Source organism: Esox lucius, chromosome 24 (assembly GCF_011004845.1).
Source record: "Esox lucius isolate fEsoLuc1 chromosome 24, fEsoLuc1.pri, whole genome shotgun sequence".
NCBI lineage: Eukaryota > Metazoa > Chordata > Actinopteri > Esociformes > Esocidae > Esox > Esox lucius.
This window is the reverse complement of record NC_047592.1, coordinates 17,193,367-17,214,845: the sequence shown is the minus strand read 5'-3', so window position 1 is coordinate 17,214,845 and position 21,479 is coordinate 17,193,367. Positions and strand designations below refer to the sequence as shown.

The window sequence follows — 21,479 nt, the reverse complement described above, 5'->3', positions numbered from 1 at the left end:
AAATATATTACATCCGTAGTGGTTTAGGACTACCATAGAGAATGAATGGGAAACGCTTTAGGGCTCTTTTTATTTTTTTCAGGCTGCCATTTTCTTGAAACGCTTTCATTGAGGGTTCAATTCTAAACAAGGAAACTGTATTCTGATATTTTTTCCCCATGTATTGGGGAATTGAATGATAGATTATAATTAGATTTTGTCACTATTGGTTTTATTTGATCATGCACTGTATTTTCCCAAGCCCAAAACACAGTGTACTTGAAGTGTATTACTTGGAACGTTTATATTGTACCTTTGTACACTAAATAGTTATATTTACTATACTATTTAGTACAAGTATAATTCAGTGTTTTAATATAGACCCACTTTTACTTGATATTTTTGTATACTGATAACATATGATTGATGAATAATATTTCAGAACATTGATAATATACTCCAAATGTATTCAAAATATTATACATTCCCCATCTTATTTCAGGTGTACTAGTTTATATCCAGTGTATTAAAATAATAGTATTTTGTAATGGGATTTTCTGCATTTGTGAAAGTGTTATTTTAAAGACCAAATTACTTCATTCATTTATGCTGATGTGAAATTAATTTAAAGATAACACCTTTCAAAATAATTAACACATTCATGTACTGCACATATTCTACCATAAGATTTTCCTCTTCAGTTAAAGATTGCAGTGGATTATTCTCACTTATCAGCCCTACCTGTTGAGGAAACAAAAGTACTTCATCCGATGACCTGGTAAAAACCTTCTTCAGCCCTGCAGTCGACTTGAATGCACAGACCAGCCTTTGACCTCCTTGCCAATCTTAACTTAGATTTGGGGTTACACAAACCAAACTTTTCTGTCAGTTGATTTTTCATGTACCTTGTGCCACAATGTAATTATAAGCAACCCTGTCTGACTTCATGTACAGTATGTTCAATATGTAAACATAAATTAAAGGCAAGAGAATTGTATTGAACTTCAAAATTGTTTTATTAAAAGATTATGGCCATTTTGTTTGTTTGTGTGTGTGTGTGTGTGTGTGTGTGTGGATGCGTGTGTGTGTGTAAATCAACATTTCCTCTTTTCATCCATCCATCTTTTCTTTTCATCCTGATAAAAAGCAGATGCCTGGAACTCCTTCCAGGTCATTTCTTTCTCCATACCCTTGGCCTGGTAGAGGGAGAACACCTTGGCAGGACAATAAATATATTTCCCTGCCACTCCGGGGAACCCTGTGTGAATGTGAGGACTATTAGGGCCCTGTTTAATTTCCAAATGGCAGAACCTGCACAAACGGCCAGAGGGTACCACATCTGCTGACCTCCTCTTTTGTTTGTCCTTCTGTTGTTCCACTTTCTGTTTTATGGATTCAAGTTCTTGTTGAAAGAAGGGTGTTGACATGAAATCCTCAAAAGACATTTTGGGGTTTGTGAGGCCCTCTGCTCCATATGTTTTAAATACTTTTGTGGAGCAGTAGAAGTACCTAACATGCCCACTCTGATAAAAATAATGAATTGAGGAGCCATCATTCATGTAACGGGACTTGGGTTGGCCACATGAAAGGCAGGTTTTTGTCATTTTTTTCTTTTGCTGCTGTTGTTGCTCTGACTGTTGCTGCTTTTCCATCAGTCCCAAAACAATTTTCTCTATGGCAGCTTCAGTAAGAGGAGCATTTTGTGTGGGCAGTGCGGGTGGGTTCACAACTGCAGGTGGGAGTGCTGTTACAGGGACACAGGTTGTGTCACTTCCCATGGTTAAGTGCTGCCACAGTTGTTGGGTCTCCAAGAGCTTTTCAGGACTGGTGTTAAGGGAGGAACTGGTGTTTTTTAATTTGGCCAGGTGTTTAATATACCTTCCAATGTGGTGTTTGGTGGTTGGGTGAAGCAGGCTGTTGGGGTCTGCACATGAACTTTGCACCATGGAAGCATAGTCAAAGTCCACCAGTTTCAGCATGTCCTTCTGTCCATGATGCCTGGCAAGCAGACCATCAATAGCCACCCTCATTGGGCCAGGCCACCGATTGTGGTCCAACACAAAGACCCGGCCACCAGTCTTGATAGGCCCCGTGCGTGCACTTCTTGGTGAGGCGGTCATAGGCAGTGGAGGTGTGCAGGGCAGATCTGAAAGAGAGGAACAGTTCTTCAGTGAAAGTAATTATGCAGAATGCATGTGTCTGCAAGCATATTTAGGTGCGTGTGACTGAGTTAGTGTGAGAGAGATATGCCTATGTTTGTGGTATTATTCTGAATTACCTATGTCCATCTGGGGCTCCTCAGTGCTTTCTCTCTTTAAAGCCTCAGTAGCAGGAGCTGCAGAATCAGGAAATCTGACAGTCGGCGGCAGCTGTGTTGCTGAGGGTTGACATTTCTCAACAGGGAGAGGGGTCAGGAATACGGACATGTCTGTCCTCTTCTGAGATCTGTGCTTTTCCCAGTCGAGAGGAACAGCACGGCACCCTTGCTCAACGTACTCGAGTCCAAACCTCTCTCCCGTGTCCCTGTTGGAGACTTGTAGTGCTGGATATTTGGCGCTCCCCGTCACATTCACAGAGGCCATGTTCAAGTCTGTGATCAGTAGTGGGTCAAACACTGCAGGCAAAACCACACCCGGCTGTTTGAGATCCACCAATCTCTGGAAATTCCAGCGTGCCACACCAGTCATACCCTGGGCCTGAAATAACTCTGGGGAGACTTTGTTCCCAGTCACCCACTGAGCCTGGTGGAAGTGGTAGCCCTCTTGCTGTGAAGTGCCTCTGATTGGAATCCACACGGGCACAGATGCCCCTTCACCCTGGACATGGTTGAGTTGCAGCGTGCCACCGTATCTGTACAGAATCCCATCCTCCCTTTCTGGGTCACTGAGACAGCCCCTCAGCATGTGGACTCGCTGGATCCTCCAGGCTTTCAGCATGGACGGTTTGAAGAGAGGGATGTCATTTACATCTTTTAACAGGTGGAAGTGAAGGAGAACTTCTTCCACTCTCTTCACAAGCTCTCGTGGCTGAGGGATCTTTGTCCTGCAGTGCTCCCGGATATGCTGCTTTGTTGGATTTGCTGGCACGATCCCGCAGAAGACATAGGCCTCCTTCAGTCTCTTCAGATCCTGCTGATCCACAATTGTGAAGGCAGCCGAGAGGAACTGACAGAAAGAGCTGTATAAGGAATGATGCTCTGAGACACACTCCCGGCAGAATCGTCTCATACAGTGGAACAAGTCCAGCTTTACAGAGATGAACTCATTAAACTTTGACCTCGAAGCACAGATGTTGGTCAAGTCCCCGGATGTCACCTCTGCAACAGTAGCCTCTGTAGTCCTCCAGGCTTCCCTCAAAAGGTGCTCAGCTGGATGAGAATTCTGGACCCTGAAGGCTGCACAGCAGTCCCTATGTACAAAGAAACATAACAATGTCCAGAAATAGAAGAGGATTAAAAAAAAGTTACATGATTAAATATATAATGAATTTTCTTCCCTATTTGAGATTTAAATGAAATTATTAATATCATTAAATAACATATGTAAGCTGAAAAGGCTTATACAATTGTTAAACAAATTATATAATAAATACCTGTCCACCCAATGGTAATTGGCCTTTTCAATTCCAGCAGCAGTGTAGCGTGTGGCCAGACCTTCATACATGGGCTCCAAAGACCTTTCACTCTCGGACTGCACCATCACCCAAGAGATGATCATCCAGTTCTCGTTCATCACAGCATAAGATGACATTGTGCCTGATGTAAGAGTGACTTTCCTGGCAATCTTCCGGGTGTGGTCGGATCTCAACACCTGTCCAAATGTGCCCTGTAAGAGCTGCGTGATTGATGGCTCCTGCCTCTGAAACTCCTGCAGAAGACAGTCTGTAAGGTAATATGACGACACAGACATTCCACACCAGCCGTCTGTGTCTTCATACCCCCCAAATGCAGCAGGTGTACTGTCCCTCCTCAGGTATTTGCTGATGGTGCTCTGACCATACAACCCTGCCTCAGCATCCTTGATGTTCTGCACACTTAGCAGGTAGGCCAGGTTTGCTCTTTCATACTTTAGGTGCATCATCTCCATCAGCTGATTGGCCATGTCATTTGGGGATTTTGCAGTGCGTCTTAATTCATCTACCACAGATTTACAGATCGCTTTCTTGTAGGTAAGGAGGGCTGGCAACATGTTGGTATACCTTTTAGGGAGCTTTGCCAGCCACAGAGGATTGTCAGCAAACCAATTCCTTTTGCATGCTTTGCAGCAAAGCCGAGATGCAAACAAGTAATATTGATTGACAATGCCAACAACCACTCGAGGCCTTCCTACACCTGATGAAGTTATCTGTGGTCGAGAACAACTGTGAAGACATGGGAGAACATAATTGTTTCTCAGCCTTCCCATGATGCTGTCATTCTCTGGTTTCCAGATGAAGAATGGATGTAGCTGGAAATATTTGGGGGATGGAAGCCCACAGGCAGTCTCAATGAGCTCAGGCTGAGGTGGTAGACGCCACAAAGAGACAGAGTTAGTAAGGTGCCTCACAGGTGGACTTCCCGGCCACAGTCCCATGGCTTCCAGCTCCATCTTCATCCATACCTTTTGCTGTTGAGAGCAGTTCCAGTGAATCATTTCTTGGTCATATCTGGGCAGTGGAAGTGAGGGTGGAAATCCAGGGTGTGTTGATGCTGGCGGCACAGGCTGAGATGCAGGGCGTGTTGATGCTGGTGGCACAGGCTGAGATGCAGGGCGTGTTGATGCTGGTGGCACAGGCTGAGATGCAGGGCGTGTTGATGCTGGTGGCACAGGCTGAGATGCAGGGCGTGTTGATGCTGGTGGCACAGGCTGAGATGCAGGGCGTGTTGATGCTGGTGGCACAGGCTGAGATGCAGGGCGTGTTGGTGCTGGCGGCCCAGGCTGACGTGCAGGGTGTGTTGGTGCTGGAATCACAGACTGAGGTGGAGGGTGTGTTGATGCTGGCGGCCCAGACTGACGTGCAGGGTGTGTTGGTGCTGGAATCACAAATACCAAAAGGTAAAAAATCAACATGTAGACTACAGTGATTACTTACTTATAGTACACTTATTTCACAAATACACAATTGAATGACCTTGTAGACTAAATATATCATACATGCACATGCACAGAAATTCAGAGGACATGCAAAAAGGGAACTCAAATGAACACTTACCCTCATGGAGACGGAGGTTTTGATGGACATGTTGTCATGAACATGTCCTTTTGATTTTGTTAGTAGAACACAAGCAAAATAACAATTAGGAACATGGCCAGAACATAGCCAGAACAAAGCCAGAACAAGGCCAAAATAATAACCAAGGTATATTGTTAGGCAGAATAATTCAGTGAATAGTCCTGCCAAACTGATGGAGAAAAACCTCTGCCAGTAGACACAGATGGTGCTCCTACAGCTGCTGATGCTGGTGAATCTGAAATAAAGTTTAACATACACACACATGATCTTGGTTGCAAGCAGTTACATTACAGTTTACAATGAGTAGATTTGAAGTAATTTGCCTAAAGTAGCAACGATACACAATAGTTAATGTAGTTGTCAAAATAGCTAGAAAATAAGTGACAATAGTTCCTCACAAATGTAGCACAACTATTTGTTGAATAATCCTTACATTCCTAACTCAAATGGAAACTCAGTAAAATGGTTATGTGTTTAAAAATACATAGAAAACATGTTTAACTCAGAGCATGGTCTGGATTTTGGAAGGTGAAATACTCAGTATAGCTTTCTCCAGGAAAACTTCATTCATCCATTGCTATGCAATAAAACATAATGAAAACCAAAAAAGATATATGATGCCACAAGCAATATTTTTCAGATGATTTGTGTTTACTTTTGACATACCTTGGGAGTAAGGAGTTGCAGTAGAGGCTGGTGATGTAACGGTTGATGGCAATGACTCTTTTTTCATTAGCAGGTACTGCTGCAGTTTGTGCATTTTTGAACCTGTACCACATTTCCTTGACATAATGAAGAAAGCGTACCCATCAGCTCTGCTCTCCCATATTTCTCCCCATGTACTTTTGGCCCGATTACCAAAGCCAACCAGAGTGTCACAATCTGAGGTCACAGCAGGAGAATTCGTTTTGTGAGACTCAAACTTTGAAAGCTCCTCAATATCTTTGAAGCTCATGGCATATTCCAAAAAGGACTGCAAACTGATTTTGCTGCTCCCCTCTGTACTGAAATGGCCTGCCTCTTTTTCTTTTTCCAAATTTTTGATGAGGTACATAGTGTATCCAACATCATTTTCCAGCAGCCACCTGAAGGACTTGCCTCTGTACTTCCCAAACTGTAGTATGTACTCCCCCAACACCTCAGCTTTATCTGACACATCCCCCCCTCTTTGTAAGACAACGCTGATGGCATTCTTCCTGACAACCTCTTCCTTCAGAGGAGCAGACTTGTCCTGCATAGAAGGGTTGTCTTTGATCTTCTTGGCGGCATCAGAGGGGACTTGTAGAAGGTAACCTAACGCGCCTCTCCGAAAGGTAACTTGGACCTTGCCAGGGAAAAACACCGAAGGCCTGTGTGACATGTTAATCTAAATGATGAAGCAAAGAGTAAACAAAATTAATTATTTAATTATTTTTAATGATACCTTTCAGGCTAATGTACTAATTATACAGTACAATGTATAATATACACACACAACCTTCAACTATACAGATCTATAACCAATCCCCAAATATACACAACCTCATCTGGACAAACCAATACCCCTCCCCACATATACACTGGACAACACTTGCAATAGTAATTAACAATTAACAATCTTGTAATTAACTTTATTATGAACTATAGCTTTCAGACTATTCTGTAATATCTATACAGAAATAGCTACATCATTTAAGTGACTTATTATGAACGCATTCACATTGTATAATTCGTGAAAACATAGAATACTTGTTTATTTAGATCGCGCTATAATACTATAATACTTACAAATATATATGAGAAACGTATAGTTTCCACAAGTCCACGTTTCATTCAGATTACGTTCTAACAAACTTACTCTGAATATCCGCTGTATTTACTATTATTGCATTATTAAAAGATCCGAAGACAAATAAAAAAAAAAGACAATCGATGATAAAGAACTCATATTTTGTATGTAAAAACACGACTTACCTTTGGCAGTCCTTACGAATTAGAAGCTGTTGTGTGTCTGACGTAGCTAAAACCGCTAATGTAACAAAACGTAAAATGCTCGGATCAAATGCTGAAATGTAAAAGAAATTCACGAATCAGAAAAAGTAAATAAGGCTCAGATGAGTTGTTCCCGGGTGTTTGTTGTGGTTCGTTGTAATTCGGCTATTATCTTCGCCACCTCTTGCGTAAAACCTGCCACAGCGCCTCGGAGGGCATACGTGGCCATACATATATTGCATCCGTAGTGGTTTAGCACTACCATAGGGAATGAATGGGAAACGCTTTAGGGCACTTTAGCTAAAGAATCCTCGGCTCCCGCGCGGGAGACCGGGGTTCAATTCCCCGACGGGGAGTACTTCATTTTGTTCCTTTTGTTACAAACAATTATTTAGAAAACTGGAAACAATATTGACAAAGCCTCATAAAATGTACTTTTATTAATTGTGTGCTCTAAACACTCAAAGTCAAGGAAGTCTGTATGGCCCAGCTCATAGACATGTTATAGCCTATTCTGTTGTGTGAGCTTGCCGGTTTGTAATGGGTTTTAACCACTGGTTCTGGTCTAAGTAGATAGTTTCCGTAGTGTAGTGGTTATCACGTTCGCCTAACACGCGAAAGGTCCCCGGTTCGAGACCGGGCGGAAACACATTTTGATGCCAAAGGCTAGGGTAATCCAAATGACCTAAGTGTTACCTACAAATCACAACGTGCTTTTTTCGTAACCATGGCTTTTGGTTGCAGTAAGGGATGCACCGATACCACTTTTTAGACCGAGTACAAGTACGAGTACTAATATTTGAGTACTTGCTGATACTGAGTACTCAAAGATGCACTAGGTAGGATTTTTTCAGTAAAAAAACAAAAGTTTTGTCCCTTATAAACATGTTGTGGTTCTCTACGTTAACTTGCTTAAGATCTCACCATTTCTCAATGTGCTCCACCTTATAAGATTATCTACCCTATATAACGTATTATGTAAATAGTAATTTGTTTAATTCATATTTTTTCCTTTGAAAATATAAACAATACACACAACCCTATCACAGACTTTTATTTTGAAGGACAAATACGAAAATCTGAAATCTTATTGGTGCTGGTGAATGTATAATGTTTCACTGCAGACTTTTATTCTGAATGCAAAATACGAAAGTCGGAGGTCTTATTGCTGCTGCTGAATCTCTGTTGCCTGCATGGCGCTAATACATTGTAGCTATCGAGTTGTGACAGGTAGCTTACCTTGGGTTGTCTCTCAGACGATGGCTAACTTTATATGAATGTGACAGCTACTTACTGCCATTTCAAAGCAAATGTGCGCATGCGCAGGCACAGCCAGTTACGTTTCTCTGACCTCACTAGCTAGTTTGATGTTCTGAACGTTGTTGCTTTGTTCTGATGCTCGTGAGATTTTTAAACTGTGCGGGATTCATTTAATATTTTCTTGCTCTGATCTTTCAGCCCACGGGAAGTTTCTGGATATTTTATTTCGCTTCTCCAGTGTTGGAGTTAGCTGTTGTTGTAGTTCTGCGGTCCGTGTATGGAGTGGCCAATCGTTATTCTAACCTAAACAGGCCAACAAATATATTTTTTTCTTAACCTGCTTGTTATCCGTTTTCGGTTAGGGAAGCATTGACATATTTTCGCATTTGTCGTTTCTGGTTCTCTACTGGGGAAACGAGCATAGCAAATGTAGGCGGGGAAAGGGACTGTGGAACAGGTTGTGTTCATTTTATTTACATCAAGCGTGGTAATGTTTTATGTACTATTCCCTCGAGTCTCATCTCGTAATGCCCCTTGGAGCGTGCACTAGACTTCTGTAAAAGGCTGGGTAGCTAGCTACCTAGTGTACATTGTGTTTATTTAGTGTACATAGTGTAGTTAACGCAGTCATATCATTTTTACTGCACATTGTGTACAAGTCAATTCTATAGGTTGCGTTGGATGCGGTACCAGCATATTATTATCTGGCCATCTAACTAAGGCTATCCAAGGTGGGTTGATATGTTTTTGTCTCTGAAATACACAAGGCCATGTATTTCCAAGCTACTAGTCATTAATTTGTATTTGATGGATATTTACTTGCATTGTATGTATGCAGTTACATGGCAAACCACTAATGTTCTGTGTCAACATGCCTTAAGTCATATAAACAACCTCATACACAGTAAATTCATGAAATCCTGAAAGGCTTTTATTTATTGGGCCTTTTCAGACAATTACAATTCCAAGTTTTAGATGGAAGAGGACATCTGTAAGACCATTAATTTGGCTGAAAAGGTTTTATCATAATGCCTCCTGTATCTTTAAGTAGAGCAACTAGTACTGTAGCAGTTGTCACATTGTTATTATTCATTAAGGCCACATAGGAGGTATTGAATGTAGAGACAGCCTACCTAGTACCTACAGACACCAAACTGACAAATTAAAGGGAAAACCTAAAGAAATCAACGGTTTGTGTACTGCAACCCCACTATACAGGTTTACTGAATTAAAAAACCCCACCACACAGGTGTATGGTATGATACAATCCTACCACACGTGTACTGAATGATACGACCCCATCATACAGATGTACTGAATGATACAACCCTACCATACAGGTGTACTGAATGATACAACCCCATCATACAGGTGTATTGAATGATACAACCCAGCATACTGAATAATGTTATGGAGGGAACTGCATTTCCTAGCTATAACACCGGTATTCGTTGTTTTGCTACAGGCACTCGTATTGCTACTGGTGTTATAGCAGCTCACACGAAAGCTATCCAGCCTGCTTCTCTATGCCACTGACTATCTGGATCAGCATCTTGTGAGCAACAATAAAGAAACACTTCTAGGTGTTCAGGAAATTTGTATAAAAATAAGTATTTGTCCTTATATTGAAAGATATGTTTCAGTTGCGAAGTAGGAAGGCGTGTAATTGTGTATGAGTATTCAGTAGGGTTTCTGGACTGTAGAGAAAATAATAACACTTCTTGCTTGGGCACAGACATTGACTCAGAGCCCCGGTGGTCCAGTACCTCCTACCAGACGATAACAGAGCAGATGTCTTGGATGTCAAATTAAGGTCAGGATATCAGCACCTGAAATACAACAAACATTTTGAGAGCCATAGTGCAAGTGCACATATTGCATGATCACATTATTGCAGACTAATCTTGTAACAATGTACATGGAATAATTTGTTCATGGTGTTCCCCATCTGCTGAATATGTTCTGACATTAATGCAATAACCTTTTTTCTGTTAATTCATATAAAATAGAACATCTCATGTTGTTTTTAATTAATTCATTAATGTTATCTCCAAATAGGACTGCTTTAGTGAACACACACACATAGGGACCACAACTATTTCCATCTACCTGAGCTTTGAAATTTCCACAACGATGATAAAATTCATATTTGAGAACAATGTCCACAACTTTTGCATGTAAAGCCAAATACTGTAATGCCAGATACTTCTGTAGTGGATGAAGAATGCTCTGCAGTTGATTCTCATGCTGCTTTAAGGAGTCCATTAATTTAACATTCAGTGTTATACAGTTCTGTGCATGTACTTTCTTTTTAATATCTATAGCTATGGCCATCCAATGGTCATTTAAAATGACAGGTATTATTACATTTTCAAAACACCACCAATTGTGTGCTACTCCAGGTACCTTATGCAGAACCTTCCTCCTTTCAGAAAATAGATTTTGTAGCTGTTGGTTAACGAAAGACGCAGGGCACATCAGCACAAAGTGATCCTCCAAATGAGATTGAATTAGATCAAGGTACTCGTCAATTATCTTTTCACTGAACCAATTTACATTGCTTATTGTATCAAAATCCTCAGCAGCCAGTGAAGATGATTTTCTGTGAGTTGGCTTAGGAATGTCTTGATTTTGAGAGGAATCACATTCCTTGCATTTGTCAGTGCACGTGAATTACTTCTTTCTGACCAAAGTGGAGAACTTCTACACTACTTGTAAGATCATATGCAAGAAGACAGAATGTGTCCTTAAGCAACAATTTCTTGAGTAATACAAAAGTATAGCCCACTGGCATCTTTGATGTCTTAGTGCAGTTTGCATGCCAAAGCTGGTCATGATATTTATACAGTTTCATAAATGGGTATTCATCTGAAAATGTGACTACACTGGAAAGAGTATATGTGTGTTTGCTAAATATGGAAGGTGAAGTAAAGCTTCTAGGTAGGTGCATGCTCCCTGTGTCCATTTATATAAGCAACGTCTTTGGGGTATGAGTAACATAACAGTTGGGAGCCTTTGGATTTCTTAGATACATTACGTGCTCTGTTCTGATGGACTGAAACAAGATATTCACTATGAGTTGTTTTGTGTTTAGACTGTGAATTGTAACCAAGAAGTTAGCAGGTAGAATTTCCTGAACAAAATCTTCAACTATATCCTTTACATAACTATCATGATGTTGGTGTTGAACCATGGATTGTAAAAACATGGTTGAATCCACTGCTTCTAACTGGGAAATGGCCTTTTTGAAGTGACAAGATGGTTTCACTTGGTCAGCTCTAAGTAATCTCTTATGGCATTCTTGAAATGCTAATGTCGTTTTTAGAAAAATCAAAATGGGTAACGCTTCTCCATGAACTGCCACCTTAACGTGGTGGAGGGGTTTGAGTACCCGAGTGACCCTAGGAGCTATGTTGTCTGGGGCTATATGCCCCTGGTAGGTTCTCCCAATGCAAACAGGTCCTAGGCGACGGGTCAGACTAAGAGCGGTTCAAAACCCCCTTAATGACGAAAAAAAAATCATGAGTTCCGTGACGTCGCCCGGTATGTCGCAGCCGGGGCCCCACCCTGGAGCCAGGCCCGGGGTTGGGGCTCGTACGCGAGCGCCTGGTGGCCGGGCCTTTCCCCATGGGGCCCGGCCGGGCTCAGCCCGAAGGAGCGACATGGGGCCGCCTTCCCGTGGGCTCACCACCCACAGGAGGGACCATAAGGGGCCATTGCGGAGAGGATCGGGCGGCAGTCGAAGGCGGGGGCCAAGACAACCCGATCCCTGGACACGGAAACTAGCTCTAGGGATGTGGAACGTCACCTCGCTAGCGGGGAAGGAGCCTGAGATTGTGCGCGAGGTTGAGAGGTTCCGACTAGAGGTAGTCGGGATCACCTCTACGCACGGCTTGGGCTCTGGAACCACACTCCTTGGCCCTCATTTATCATTCTAGCGTAGAAACGGGCGTATATGTTGGCGTAAGATTTTGCTTACACTCCTCTCATCGCCTGATTTATGAAACTGTGCGTACCTTTAAAATCCAGGTGTACGCAATACCTTCCCTTGATAAATGCCGCGGATGAAAACGATCGTCATTAGAATAACACGCCCCTATATATTCAAGTCTCCGCTTCCCCCACGCCCTCATTTTACGCCATGGACACACGGAAAGACGGCAAAAAAGAGAAACTTCTCTGACGTGGAGATTGAGACGATCACCAGGGAGGTAGAAAGAAATAAAATTGTTTCATTTGGCAGTTTAAAAAGCGGCATAAAAGAGGATGATGTGATGTGGAGTACCATTCATTCACATTAATAACTGCATGACAATTTGTAATATTCGTCTTATTATTTCATGATATTTATCAATGACGTTTATTGTTATTTAGAAGAAGAATGTCGTTATTATTATTATTATTTCTATTATTGTCTAAAAGAAGAAGAATGTCATTTCTATTATTTTGTCAGTCTGAATTATATTTTGGTAATTCAAAGCCTTTTATTACTGAACCCAGTCCATGCGCAACTGCCGGGCCTAACCCTGAAACGTCATGTAAAGCGCACAGACTCGCATCTGAAGGAATACATATAAGTCAAATGCTTTGGTAAAGTCACACAAATGAAACCTTGAAGTCCATGTTGCACAAAAATAAACACTGAAGTTTGTAATTATGTTGTTGTTTTTTTTACAGTAGGTCATAATATATCACATCTTTTAGTTTGTCAGTGCGTTAGGATTTTCTTTTCTGCGCTGTTAAGGTTTCATTTCTCTCCGCCATGTCCATGTGCAATATTTTGTTGTCATCCATCCACCAAAGATCACTCCAAATATAACTATTAATACTGTTTTATTTTCAGTTTACATCTCTGCACTGGCATAACATCAGTGCACGAGGGAACTGCAGCAGGGGCTGAGTATACGGCTACACATTTTTTACTTGAGACAGGTCAAAATAAAAGTCCCGTCTCTTCACACATGCGCACAATTAACTCTTGCACAATTTTGGGTACACAACAGTCAGTATCATAATTAAACAACATAATATAACATAAATGATGAGAACATATAACTCAACATGCGCATTTTCGCACTAACTCAAAACGTGCGTACACCACCTCCTGAGCTGGCGTAGGATTTGAGAGTGCCGTACGCCAACGTCCATATTGATAAATCTCAAAGTCACCGTGGTTTTGGGTGTACGCCAGGTGTACGCTGGAAATTTGGTGTACGCACTTTTAAAAAAATGAGGGCCCTTGAGAGAGGATGGACTCTTCACCACTCTGGAGTTGCCCATGGTGAGAGGCGGTGGGCTGGTGTGGGTTTGCTTATAGCTCCCCAGCTCTGCCGCCATATGCTGGAGTTTACCCCGGTGAACGAGAGGGTCGTTCCCTGCGCCTACGGGTCGGGGATAGGTTTGTGCTGTTGTTTGTGCCTACGGGCCGAACGGCAGTGCAGAGTACCCAACCTTCTTGGAGTCTCTGGGAGGGGTGCTGGAAAGTGCTCTGACTGGGGACTCTATCGTTCTACTGGGGGACTTCAACGCCCACGTGGGCAACAACAGTGACACCTGGAGGGGCGTGATTGGAAGAAACGCCCCCCCTGATCTGAACCCGAGCGGTGTTCAGTTATTGGACTTCTGTGCTAGTCACAGTTTGTCCATAACGAACACCATGTTCAAGCATAAGGGTGTCCATCAGTGCACGTGGCACCAGGACACCCTAGGCCGCAGGTCGATGATCAACTTTGTTGTCGTTTCATCTGACTTGTGGCCGTTTGTCTTGGACACTCGGGTGAAGAGAGTGGCGGAGCTGTCAACTGATCACCACCTGGTGGTGAGTTGGATCCGATGGCGGGGAGGAAGCTGGACAGACCCAAGTGTACTGTAAGGGTCTGCTGGGAACGTCTGGCCGAGTCTCCTGTCAGAGAGATCTTTATCTCCAACCTCTGGCAGAGCTTCGACTGGATCCCGAGGGAGGTTGGAGATATTGAGTCCGAGTGGACCATGTTCTCCACCGCCATTGTCGAAGCGGCCGCTCGGAGCTGTGGCCGTAAGGTCTTCGGTGCCTGTCGAGGTGGCAATCCCCGAACCCGGTGGTGGACACCGGAAGTAAGGGATGCCGTCAAGCTGAAGAAGGAGTCCTATCAGGCCTGGTTGGCTTGTGGGAGTCCTGACGCAGCTGACGGGTACCGACAGGCCAAGCGGACTGCAGCCCGGGTGGTTGTGGAGGCAAAAACTCGGGCCTGGGAGGAGTTCGGTGAGGCCATGGAGAAGGACTATCGGCTGGCCTCAAAGAGATTCTGGCAAACTGTCCAGCGCCTCAGGAGAGGGAAACAGTGCCCTACCAATGCTGTTTACAGTAGAGGTGGGCAGCTGTTGACCTCAACTGGGGATGTCGTCAGGCGGTGGAAGGAGTACTTCGAGGATCTCCTCAATCCTGCCGTCACGTCTTCCATTGAGGAAGCAGAGGATGAGGGCTCAGAGGTGGACTCGTCCATCACCCGGGCTGAAGTCACAGAGGTGGTAAAGAAACTCCTCGGTGGCAAGGCACCGGGGGTGGATGAGATCCGCCCTGAGTACCTCAAGTTTTTGGATGTTGTGGGGCTGTCTTGGTTGACACGCCTGTGCAACATCGCGTGGCGGTCGGGGACAGTGCCTCTGGAATGGCAGACCGGGGTGGTGGTCCCTCTTTTTAAGAAGGGGGACCGGAGGGTGTGTTCCAACTATAGGGGGATCACACTTCTCAGCCTCCCCGGGAAAGTCTATGCCAGGGTTCTGGAGAGGAGAATACGGCCGATAGGAGAACCTCGGATTCAGGAGGAACAGTGTGGTTTTCGTCCGGGCCGTGGAACACTGGACCAGCTCTATACCCTCTACGGGGTGTTGGAGGGTTCATGGGAGTTTGCCCAACCAATCCACATGTGTTTTGTGGATTTGGAGAAGGCATTCGACTGTGTCCCTCGCAGCATCCTGTGGAGAGTGCTTCGGGAATATGGGGTCCTGGGTCCTTTGCTAAGGGCTGTTAGGTCCCTGTACCAACGAAGCAGGAGCTTGGTCCGCATTGCCGGCAGTAAGTCAGACATGTTCCCAGTGCATGTTGGACTCCAGCAGGGCTGCCCTTTGTAGCCGGTTCTGTTCATAATTTTTATGGACAGAATTTCTAGGCGCAGCCAGGGGCCGGAGGGTGTCAGGTTTGGGGACCACACGATTTCGTCTCTGATTTTTGCGGATGATGTTGTCGTGTTGGCCCCTTCAAGCCAGGACATTCAGCATGCACTGGGACGGTTTGCAGCCGAGTGTGAAGCGGTGGGGATGAGAATCAGTACCTCCAAATCCGAGGCCATGGTCCTCAGTCGGAAAAGGGTGGCTTGCCCACTTCAGGTTGGTGGAGAGTCCCTGCCTCAAGTGGAGGAGTTTAAGTATCTAGGGGAAGGATGGAACGGGAGATTGACAGACGGATCGGTGCAGCTTCTGCAGTAATGCGGTCGATGTATCGGTCTGTCGTGGTGAAGAAAGAGCTGAGCCGCAAGGCAAAGCTCTCGATTTACCGGTCAATCTACGTTCCTACTCTCATCATCGGAGGTCAGCATTTGCTATTAATTCCCCATGGGGCAGTATTATGTAATGACAATGCAAGTTTCTTCCTCTCTGGACCACGAAATGGTCTGGCCTTGATACCATCTATAACAGAATGTATAATACTTCCTGAATATGAGACGTGGAAATCTTCACATTGTTCAGAACAATTTGAAATGTTAACTCACATAAAGAATGGCCACAGTATCCATTTATTGTAAGATAAAGGTTTTTTGATATCCTTTTCTGAGCGACTGTGAAGTGATGATTTCGAAAAGTTACTACACAGTAAGGATTGGACTCTTTAATTTGTTCTGCTAATAGACCTACCCATGAAAATCTCTTAAAATATCTACCACTCTTTTCAGAATGGACCATGTCAAAGTAAACACACACTTGTTTGGAGTGGGAAGCCTGAACCCTCCAAAATCTGCTGCATCTGACAAAACACACTTAAGTGTATCCTTGCTTATACTGATCTCAACCTCTCCAGATAAATGTTGCTCATAAGATTTAGTTTCCATAGAGCTTGCAATGTCCTCATCAGATGCACCTTAATCAGAACTGTCTGTCTCAAACTGATAGTATTCATGTCAATATCTTGGGTGTCTGAGATTTGATCGGGTACTTTGGACATTGATACTTCATCATATGAGTTATAGGCTACATCGAGATGAACATCAAAACCAGTTTCTTTATCTTCAAATGTGTCTAAAGGTTGCAAATTAAGTTGGCATTCTGAGGGTGTTGTCTGACAAGTTGACATTCTCTCATTTAAAGTGTCTTTAGGAAACAGATGTTCTATGACATGGTATGGGTGTGTGGTATCATCATATTTCTATGAGTATGAGTACAAGTACATGAGCCCAGTATCACTCTGATACCCGATACTGGTATCGGTGCATCCCTAGTTCAAATACTACATTTATAGAAAGTGGATAGTGTGTTTATATGTAACTGTCTTGTGTCAATAAAATAATTGGCCACCATTAAGTCAGTATAAAAAAAGTTTGGTTGGATGAAACAGTTATTTTCATCCAACCAAACTGAGCAGATTCCTCAGTTTGTTAAATCTGCCCGTCGCTTGAAGCTTGCTCTATCAACATAGAAAAACATGTTTCCGCCCGGTTTCGAACCGGGGACCTTTCGCGTGTGAGGCGAACGTGATAACCACTACACTACGGAAACTATTGGGAGCAATAAAACAAACATACCGTTTTGTCCTTCAAGATGTAGAATATTAGTTACAGTGAGGTAGTTGCAGTCTGTATGCAAAGGCTCCGTCCAATTCTCGAGTCCTCGTTAGTATAGTGGTCAGTATCCCCGCCTGTCACGCGGGAGACCGGGGTTCAATTCCCCGACGGGGAGACTAATATTTTTGTTATAATGTTGACTGTATGGACGAGGCTGTTGATCATGTGACACCATTCATTACCATGTGAAAAAGTCCCCTGAAATAATACAGTTCTTTTGTGTTTGTTGTCTTACTGACTGAAAGGAAAACACAGAAAATCAAACTTCTTCTGGCTAGAAGGTGTTACCAACTGGCCTTTTCCTTATGACAATTTTTTTTTTGGCTGAGGGCAATAGATATGCGTACATAATCGCATCATAGCTGAACAGAAATCTAGTCAAGCTTGCTTGCTATGTTTTTAGGCAAAGGCCATCAGCCAATTATTTATTCCTTACTTGAGTAAAAAAAAGATTTTGTGGTTTCCATGTTAGCATTTTACATAGAATGGAAGCCTGCCTTATTTCCCCTAAAAGGGAAAGCTGTTTCCGCCCGGTTTCGAACCGGGGACCTTTCGCGTGTGAGGCGAACGTGATAACCACTACACTACGGAAACCACTGGCTTCTGTCTAAACGTACAGAAGCAAATAACTACCTAAGCCAAGAAACGTTGCTAACATTGGGTGGATGGGCTATCATTAGATAAATGATGCATGTGGCCTTGTTTAAGTGGGGACTTACTGTTATATCATAATAACCTTCCCTTATCTAGTTTATTCACACATTTTGTTTCAATATGATTAACAGTGGCACATTTATCTGTAGCTTTTTCAGCCGTCACATTTTTTACAGCATATTTCTGTATATTATGGCATCTTATTCAACTCCCATTCTAGGATCCTCAACTGGCACATATGGTTCAACAATCGGATTCAAATGGCTTTTGCCAATATGTTATTTTTTTGCAATGTGAAAGCTAAGTAAAGAAATGCCTAAAATATTCACCTGCAGGGTGTTTTCACTCTAGAACAAGAAATTAAGTCAAGCACAAGCTAATGCCATCCTATGTAGGATGACAGATTTAAATGTTCTTATAGATTTATAAGATTTAAATGTTCTTATATGTTTCTGTCATTTAATAATTCAATAATGCACTTCTCATTGAAATGCATTATTGAAGTGCTGCGTTAATAATGTGCTTATTTTTCCGTTTGTGCTGCTCATTCACGTGACGCGGCTTTGAAACCCTGTAGAGCCTGCTATCTTGGCCCGTGTTACGTTACCACGATTTGGGCCTGCTTACTTTCTGTGGCCGATCGTGCTTTGAATTGCCCTGCTCTCCCATGTCTGAGATAACTGGCATGCTTTAGCGCTGGAATTTCAAGCGCTGCGATTGTCAGATGTTGCTATTTTCACCACCCAATGCTATTCGAGGTGGTTCTGTAAACCCTTTAGAGCCCTATATCCCGCTTCATCACAATGAAACATCTGGCTGTTGTAGATCTCTGTGGCGCAGTTGTTTAGCACGTTAAACTGCTGTTTCTTGGAACTTGAGGTGGTTTTGTAAATCCCATAAAGTAACTTGAGGTGGTTTTGTAAATTCCAGTGCGTTAGACTGTTAATCTAAAGGCTGGTGGTTCGAGCCCACCCAGGGACGACAGTTTTCCCTTTGTGCTTCTCATTCATGTGAAACGCCAATGTCCGGCCAGTGTTACGTTTCATGGATTCGGGCCCTGCTCACTTTCTGTAGTCGGCCGTTGACCCGCACTGCTCTCCCTCGTCGGAGCAAATTAGCCTGCTTTAGCACTGGAATTAGAAGCAGGAGCAAATCGTCAAATGTCTTTATTTGGACCACCCTTGGAAGGTGTGGGCCTTTTGTCAACCCTGTAGAGCCTGCTATCCTCCTTCATCAGAGTGACATTGTGCCTCTCTTTGCCGCTGCAGCTTTGCGTGTTACACTGTTAATCTAAAGGTTGGCGGTTGGATCTCACCCGGGGACGCTGTTATTCCGTTAGTGCTGCACATTGTTGTGAAACGGCTTTGACCGGCAAGTATTACGTAGCCCTTTTTTGGGCCTTCTTTGACCTGCACCGCTCTCCCTTGTCAGAGCTAACTAACATGCTTTAGAACTGGAATTTGAAGAGGTGCGATCGTCAAATGTTGCTATTTTGACCACATATGGAACCTGAGGTGGTTTTGTAAACCCTGTAGGGCCTGCTATCCCCGTTCATCAGAGCAACATATTCCTGTACACAGCGTCTCTGTGGCGCAATTGGTTAGCGCGTTAGACTGTTAATCTAAAGGTTGGTGGTTCGAGCCCACCCAGGGACGAAGGTTTTCCGTTTGTGCTGCTCATACACGTGAAGCGGCTTTGAAACCCTGTAGAGCCTGCTATCTTGGCCCGTGTTACCTCACCACGATTTGGGCCTGCTTACTTTCTGTGGCCGATCGTGCTTTGAGTTGCCCTGCTCTCCCATGTCTGAGATAACTGGCATGCTTTAGCGCTGGAATTTCAAGCGCTGCGATTGTCAGATGTTGCTATTTTCACCACCCAATGCTATTCGAGGTGGTTCTGTAAACCCTTTAGAGCCCTATATCCCGCTTCATCACAATGAAACATCTGGCTGTTGTAGGTCTCTGTGGCGCAGTTGTTTAGCACGTTAAACTGCTGTTTCTTGGAACTTGAGGTGGTTTTGTAAATCCCATAAAGTAACTTGAGGTGCTTTTGTAAATCCCATAACGTCTGAAATCACATTTCTGCAGCGTGAAATATTAGCTCCTTTTAAGTCTCTGTGGCGCAATTGGTTAGCGCGTTAGACTGTTAATCTAAAGGCTGGTGGTTCGAGCCCACCCGGGGACGACAGTTTTCCCTTCCTGCTTCTCATTCGTGTGAAAGGCCAATGTCCGGCCAGTGTTACGTTTCATGGATTCGGGCCCTGCTCACTTTCTGTAGTCGGCCGTTGACCCGCACTGCTCTCCCTCGTCGGAGCAAATTAGCCTGCTTTAGCACTGGAATTAGAAGCAGGAGCAAATCGTCAAATGTCTTTATTTGGACCACCCTTGGAAGGTGTGGGCCTTTTGTCAACCCTGTAGAGCCTGCTATCCTCCTTCATCAGAGCGACATTGTGCCTCTCTTTGCCGCTGCAGCTTTGCGTGTTACACTGTTAATCTAAAGGTTGGCGGTTGGATCTCACCCCGGGGACGCCTGTTATTCCGTTAGTGCTGCACATTGTTGTGAAACGGCTTTGACCGGCAAGTATTACGTAGCCCTTTTTTGGGCCTTCTTTGACCTGCACCGCTCTCCCTTGTCAGAGCTAACTAACATGCTTTAGAACTGGAATTTGAAGAGGTGCGATCGTCAAATGTTGCTATTTTGACCACATATGGAACCTGAGGTGGTTTTGTAAACCCTGTAGGGCCTGCTATCCCCGTTCATCAGAGCAACATATTCCTGTACACAGCGTCTCTGTGGCGCAATTGGTTAGCGCGTTAGACTGTTAATCTAAAGGTTGGTGGTTCGAGGCCACCCAGGGACGAAGGTTTTCCGTTTGTGCTGCTCATACACGTGAAGCGGCTTTGAAACCCTGTAGAGCCTGCTATCTTGGCCCGTGTTACCTCACCACGATTTGGGCCTGCTTACTTTCTGTGGCCGATCGTGCTTTGAGTTGCCCTGCTCTCCCATGTCTGAGATAACTGGCATGCTTTAGCGCTGGAATTTCAAGCGCTGCGATTGTCAGATGTTGCTATTTTCACCACCCAATGCTATTCGAGGTGGTTCTGTAAACCCTTTAGAGCCCTATATCCCGCTTCATCACAATGAAACATCTGGCTGTTGTAGGTCTCTGTGGCGCAGTTGTTTAGCACGTTAAACTGCTGTTTCTTGGAACTTGAGGTGGTTTTGTAAATCCCATAAAGTAACTTGAGGTGCTTTTGTAAATCCCATAACGTCTGAAATCACATTTCTGCAGCGTGAAATATTAGCTCCTTTTAAGTCTCTGTGGCGCAATTGGTTAGCGCGTTAGACTGTTAATCTAAAGGCTGGTGGTTCGAGCCCACCCGGGGACGACAGTTTTCCCTTCGTGCTTCTCATTCGTGTGAAAGGCCAATGTCCGGCCAGTGTTACGTTTCATGGATTCGGGCCCTGCTCACTTTCTGTAGTCGGCCGTTGACCCGCACTGCTCTCCCTCGTCGGAGCAAATTAGCCTGCTTTAGCACTGGAATTAGAAGCAGGAGCAAATCGTCAAATGTCTTTATTTGGACCACCCTT

The 21,479-nt window shown here is 43.8% G+C and overlaps 1 protein-coding gene and 5 non-coding genes across 7 annotated transcripts; 3 read left to right on the top strand and 3 right to left on the bottom strand.

The window, feature by feature from the left end:
- Positions 1 to 1,039: 1,039 nt before the first annotated feature.
- LOC114838526 lies at positions 1,040 to 7,403 on the bottom strand. Of its 2 annotated transcripts, XM_034290846.1 has the most exons (7): positions 7,144 to 7,403; positions 5,857 to 6,556; positions 5,375 to 5,425; positions 5,170 to 5,216; positions 3,571 to 4,990; positions 2,258 to 3,387; positions 1,040 to 2,125 (listed from the first exon to the last, which is right to left on the bottom strand). In XM_034290846.1, the coding sequence occupies exons 5-7, from the start codon at positions 4,608 to 4,610 to the stop codon at positions 1,074 to 1,076; spliced, it is 3,222 nt and encodes a 1,073-aa protein (XP_034146737.1). In that variant the 5' UTR covers positions 4,611 to 4,990; positions 5,170 to 5,216; positions 5,375 to 5,425; positions 5,857 to 6,556; positions 7,144 to 7,403; the 3' UTR covers positions 1,040 to 1,073. The 2 variants fall into 2 exon arrangements, with proteins under 2 accessions (XP_034146737.1, XP_034146736.1); XM_034290845.1 differs by lacking the exons at positions 5,170 to 5,216; positions 5,375 to 5,425; positions 5,857 to 6,556; positions 7,144 to 7,403 and having other exon boundaries at positions 3,571 to 5,163.
- Positions 7,404 to 7,737: 334 nt separating this feature from the next.
- On the top strand, positions 7,738 to 7,810 carry trnav-aac. The gene has a single exon. It is a non-coding gene; the product is annotated as a tRNA-Val (tRNA).
- Positions 7,811 to 17,096: 9,286 nt separating this feature from the next.
- trnav-cac lies at positions 17,097 to 17,169 on the bottom strand. Its single transcript has one exon. It is a non-coding gene; the product is annotated as a tRNA-Val (tRNA).
- A 108-nt stretch (positions 17,170 to 17,277) lies between these two features.
- trnad-guc lies at positions 17,278 to 17,349 on the top strand. Its single transcript has one exon. It is a non-coding gene; the product is annotated as a tRNA-Asp (tRNA).
- A 406-nt stretch (positions 17,350 to 17,755) lies between these two features.
- Positions 17,756 to 17,828, bottom strand: trnav-cac. Its single transcript has one exon. It is a non-coding gene; the product is annotated as a tRNA-Val (tRNA).
- Positions 17,829 to 19,469: 1,641 nt separating this feature from the next.
- trnan-guu lies at positions 19,470 to 19,543 on the top strand. Its single transcript has one exon. It is a non-coding gene; the product is annotated as a tRNA-Asn (tRNA).
- Positions 19,544 to 21,479: the final 1,936 nt, after the last annotated feature.

What these genes read in the sequence shown, in the direction of transcription:
- LOC114838526 (XM_034290845.1), bottom strand. Translation starts at nt 5,027, where the DNA reads ATGTTGATTTTTTACCTTTTGGTATTTGTGATTCCAGCACCAACACAC. An exon ending in AATTACCATTGGGTGGACAG is followed by an intron (nt 3,388 to 3,570) that starts GTATTTATTATA and finishes CTTTGTACATAG; the next exon opens with GGACTGCTGTGCAGCCTTCA. An exon ending in GGAGCCCCAGATGGACATAG is followed by an intron (nt 2,126 to 2,257) that starts GTAATTCAGAAT and finishes CCTCTCTTTCAG; the next exon opens with ATCTGCCCTGCACACCTCCA.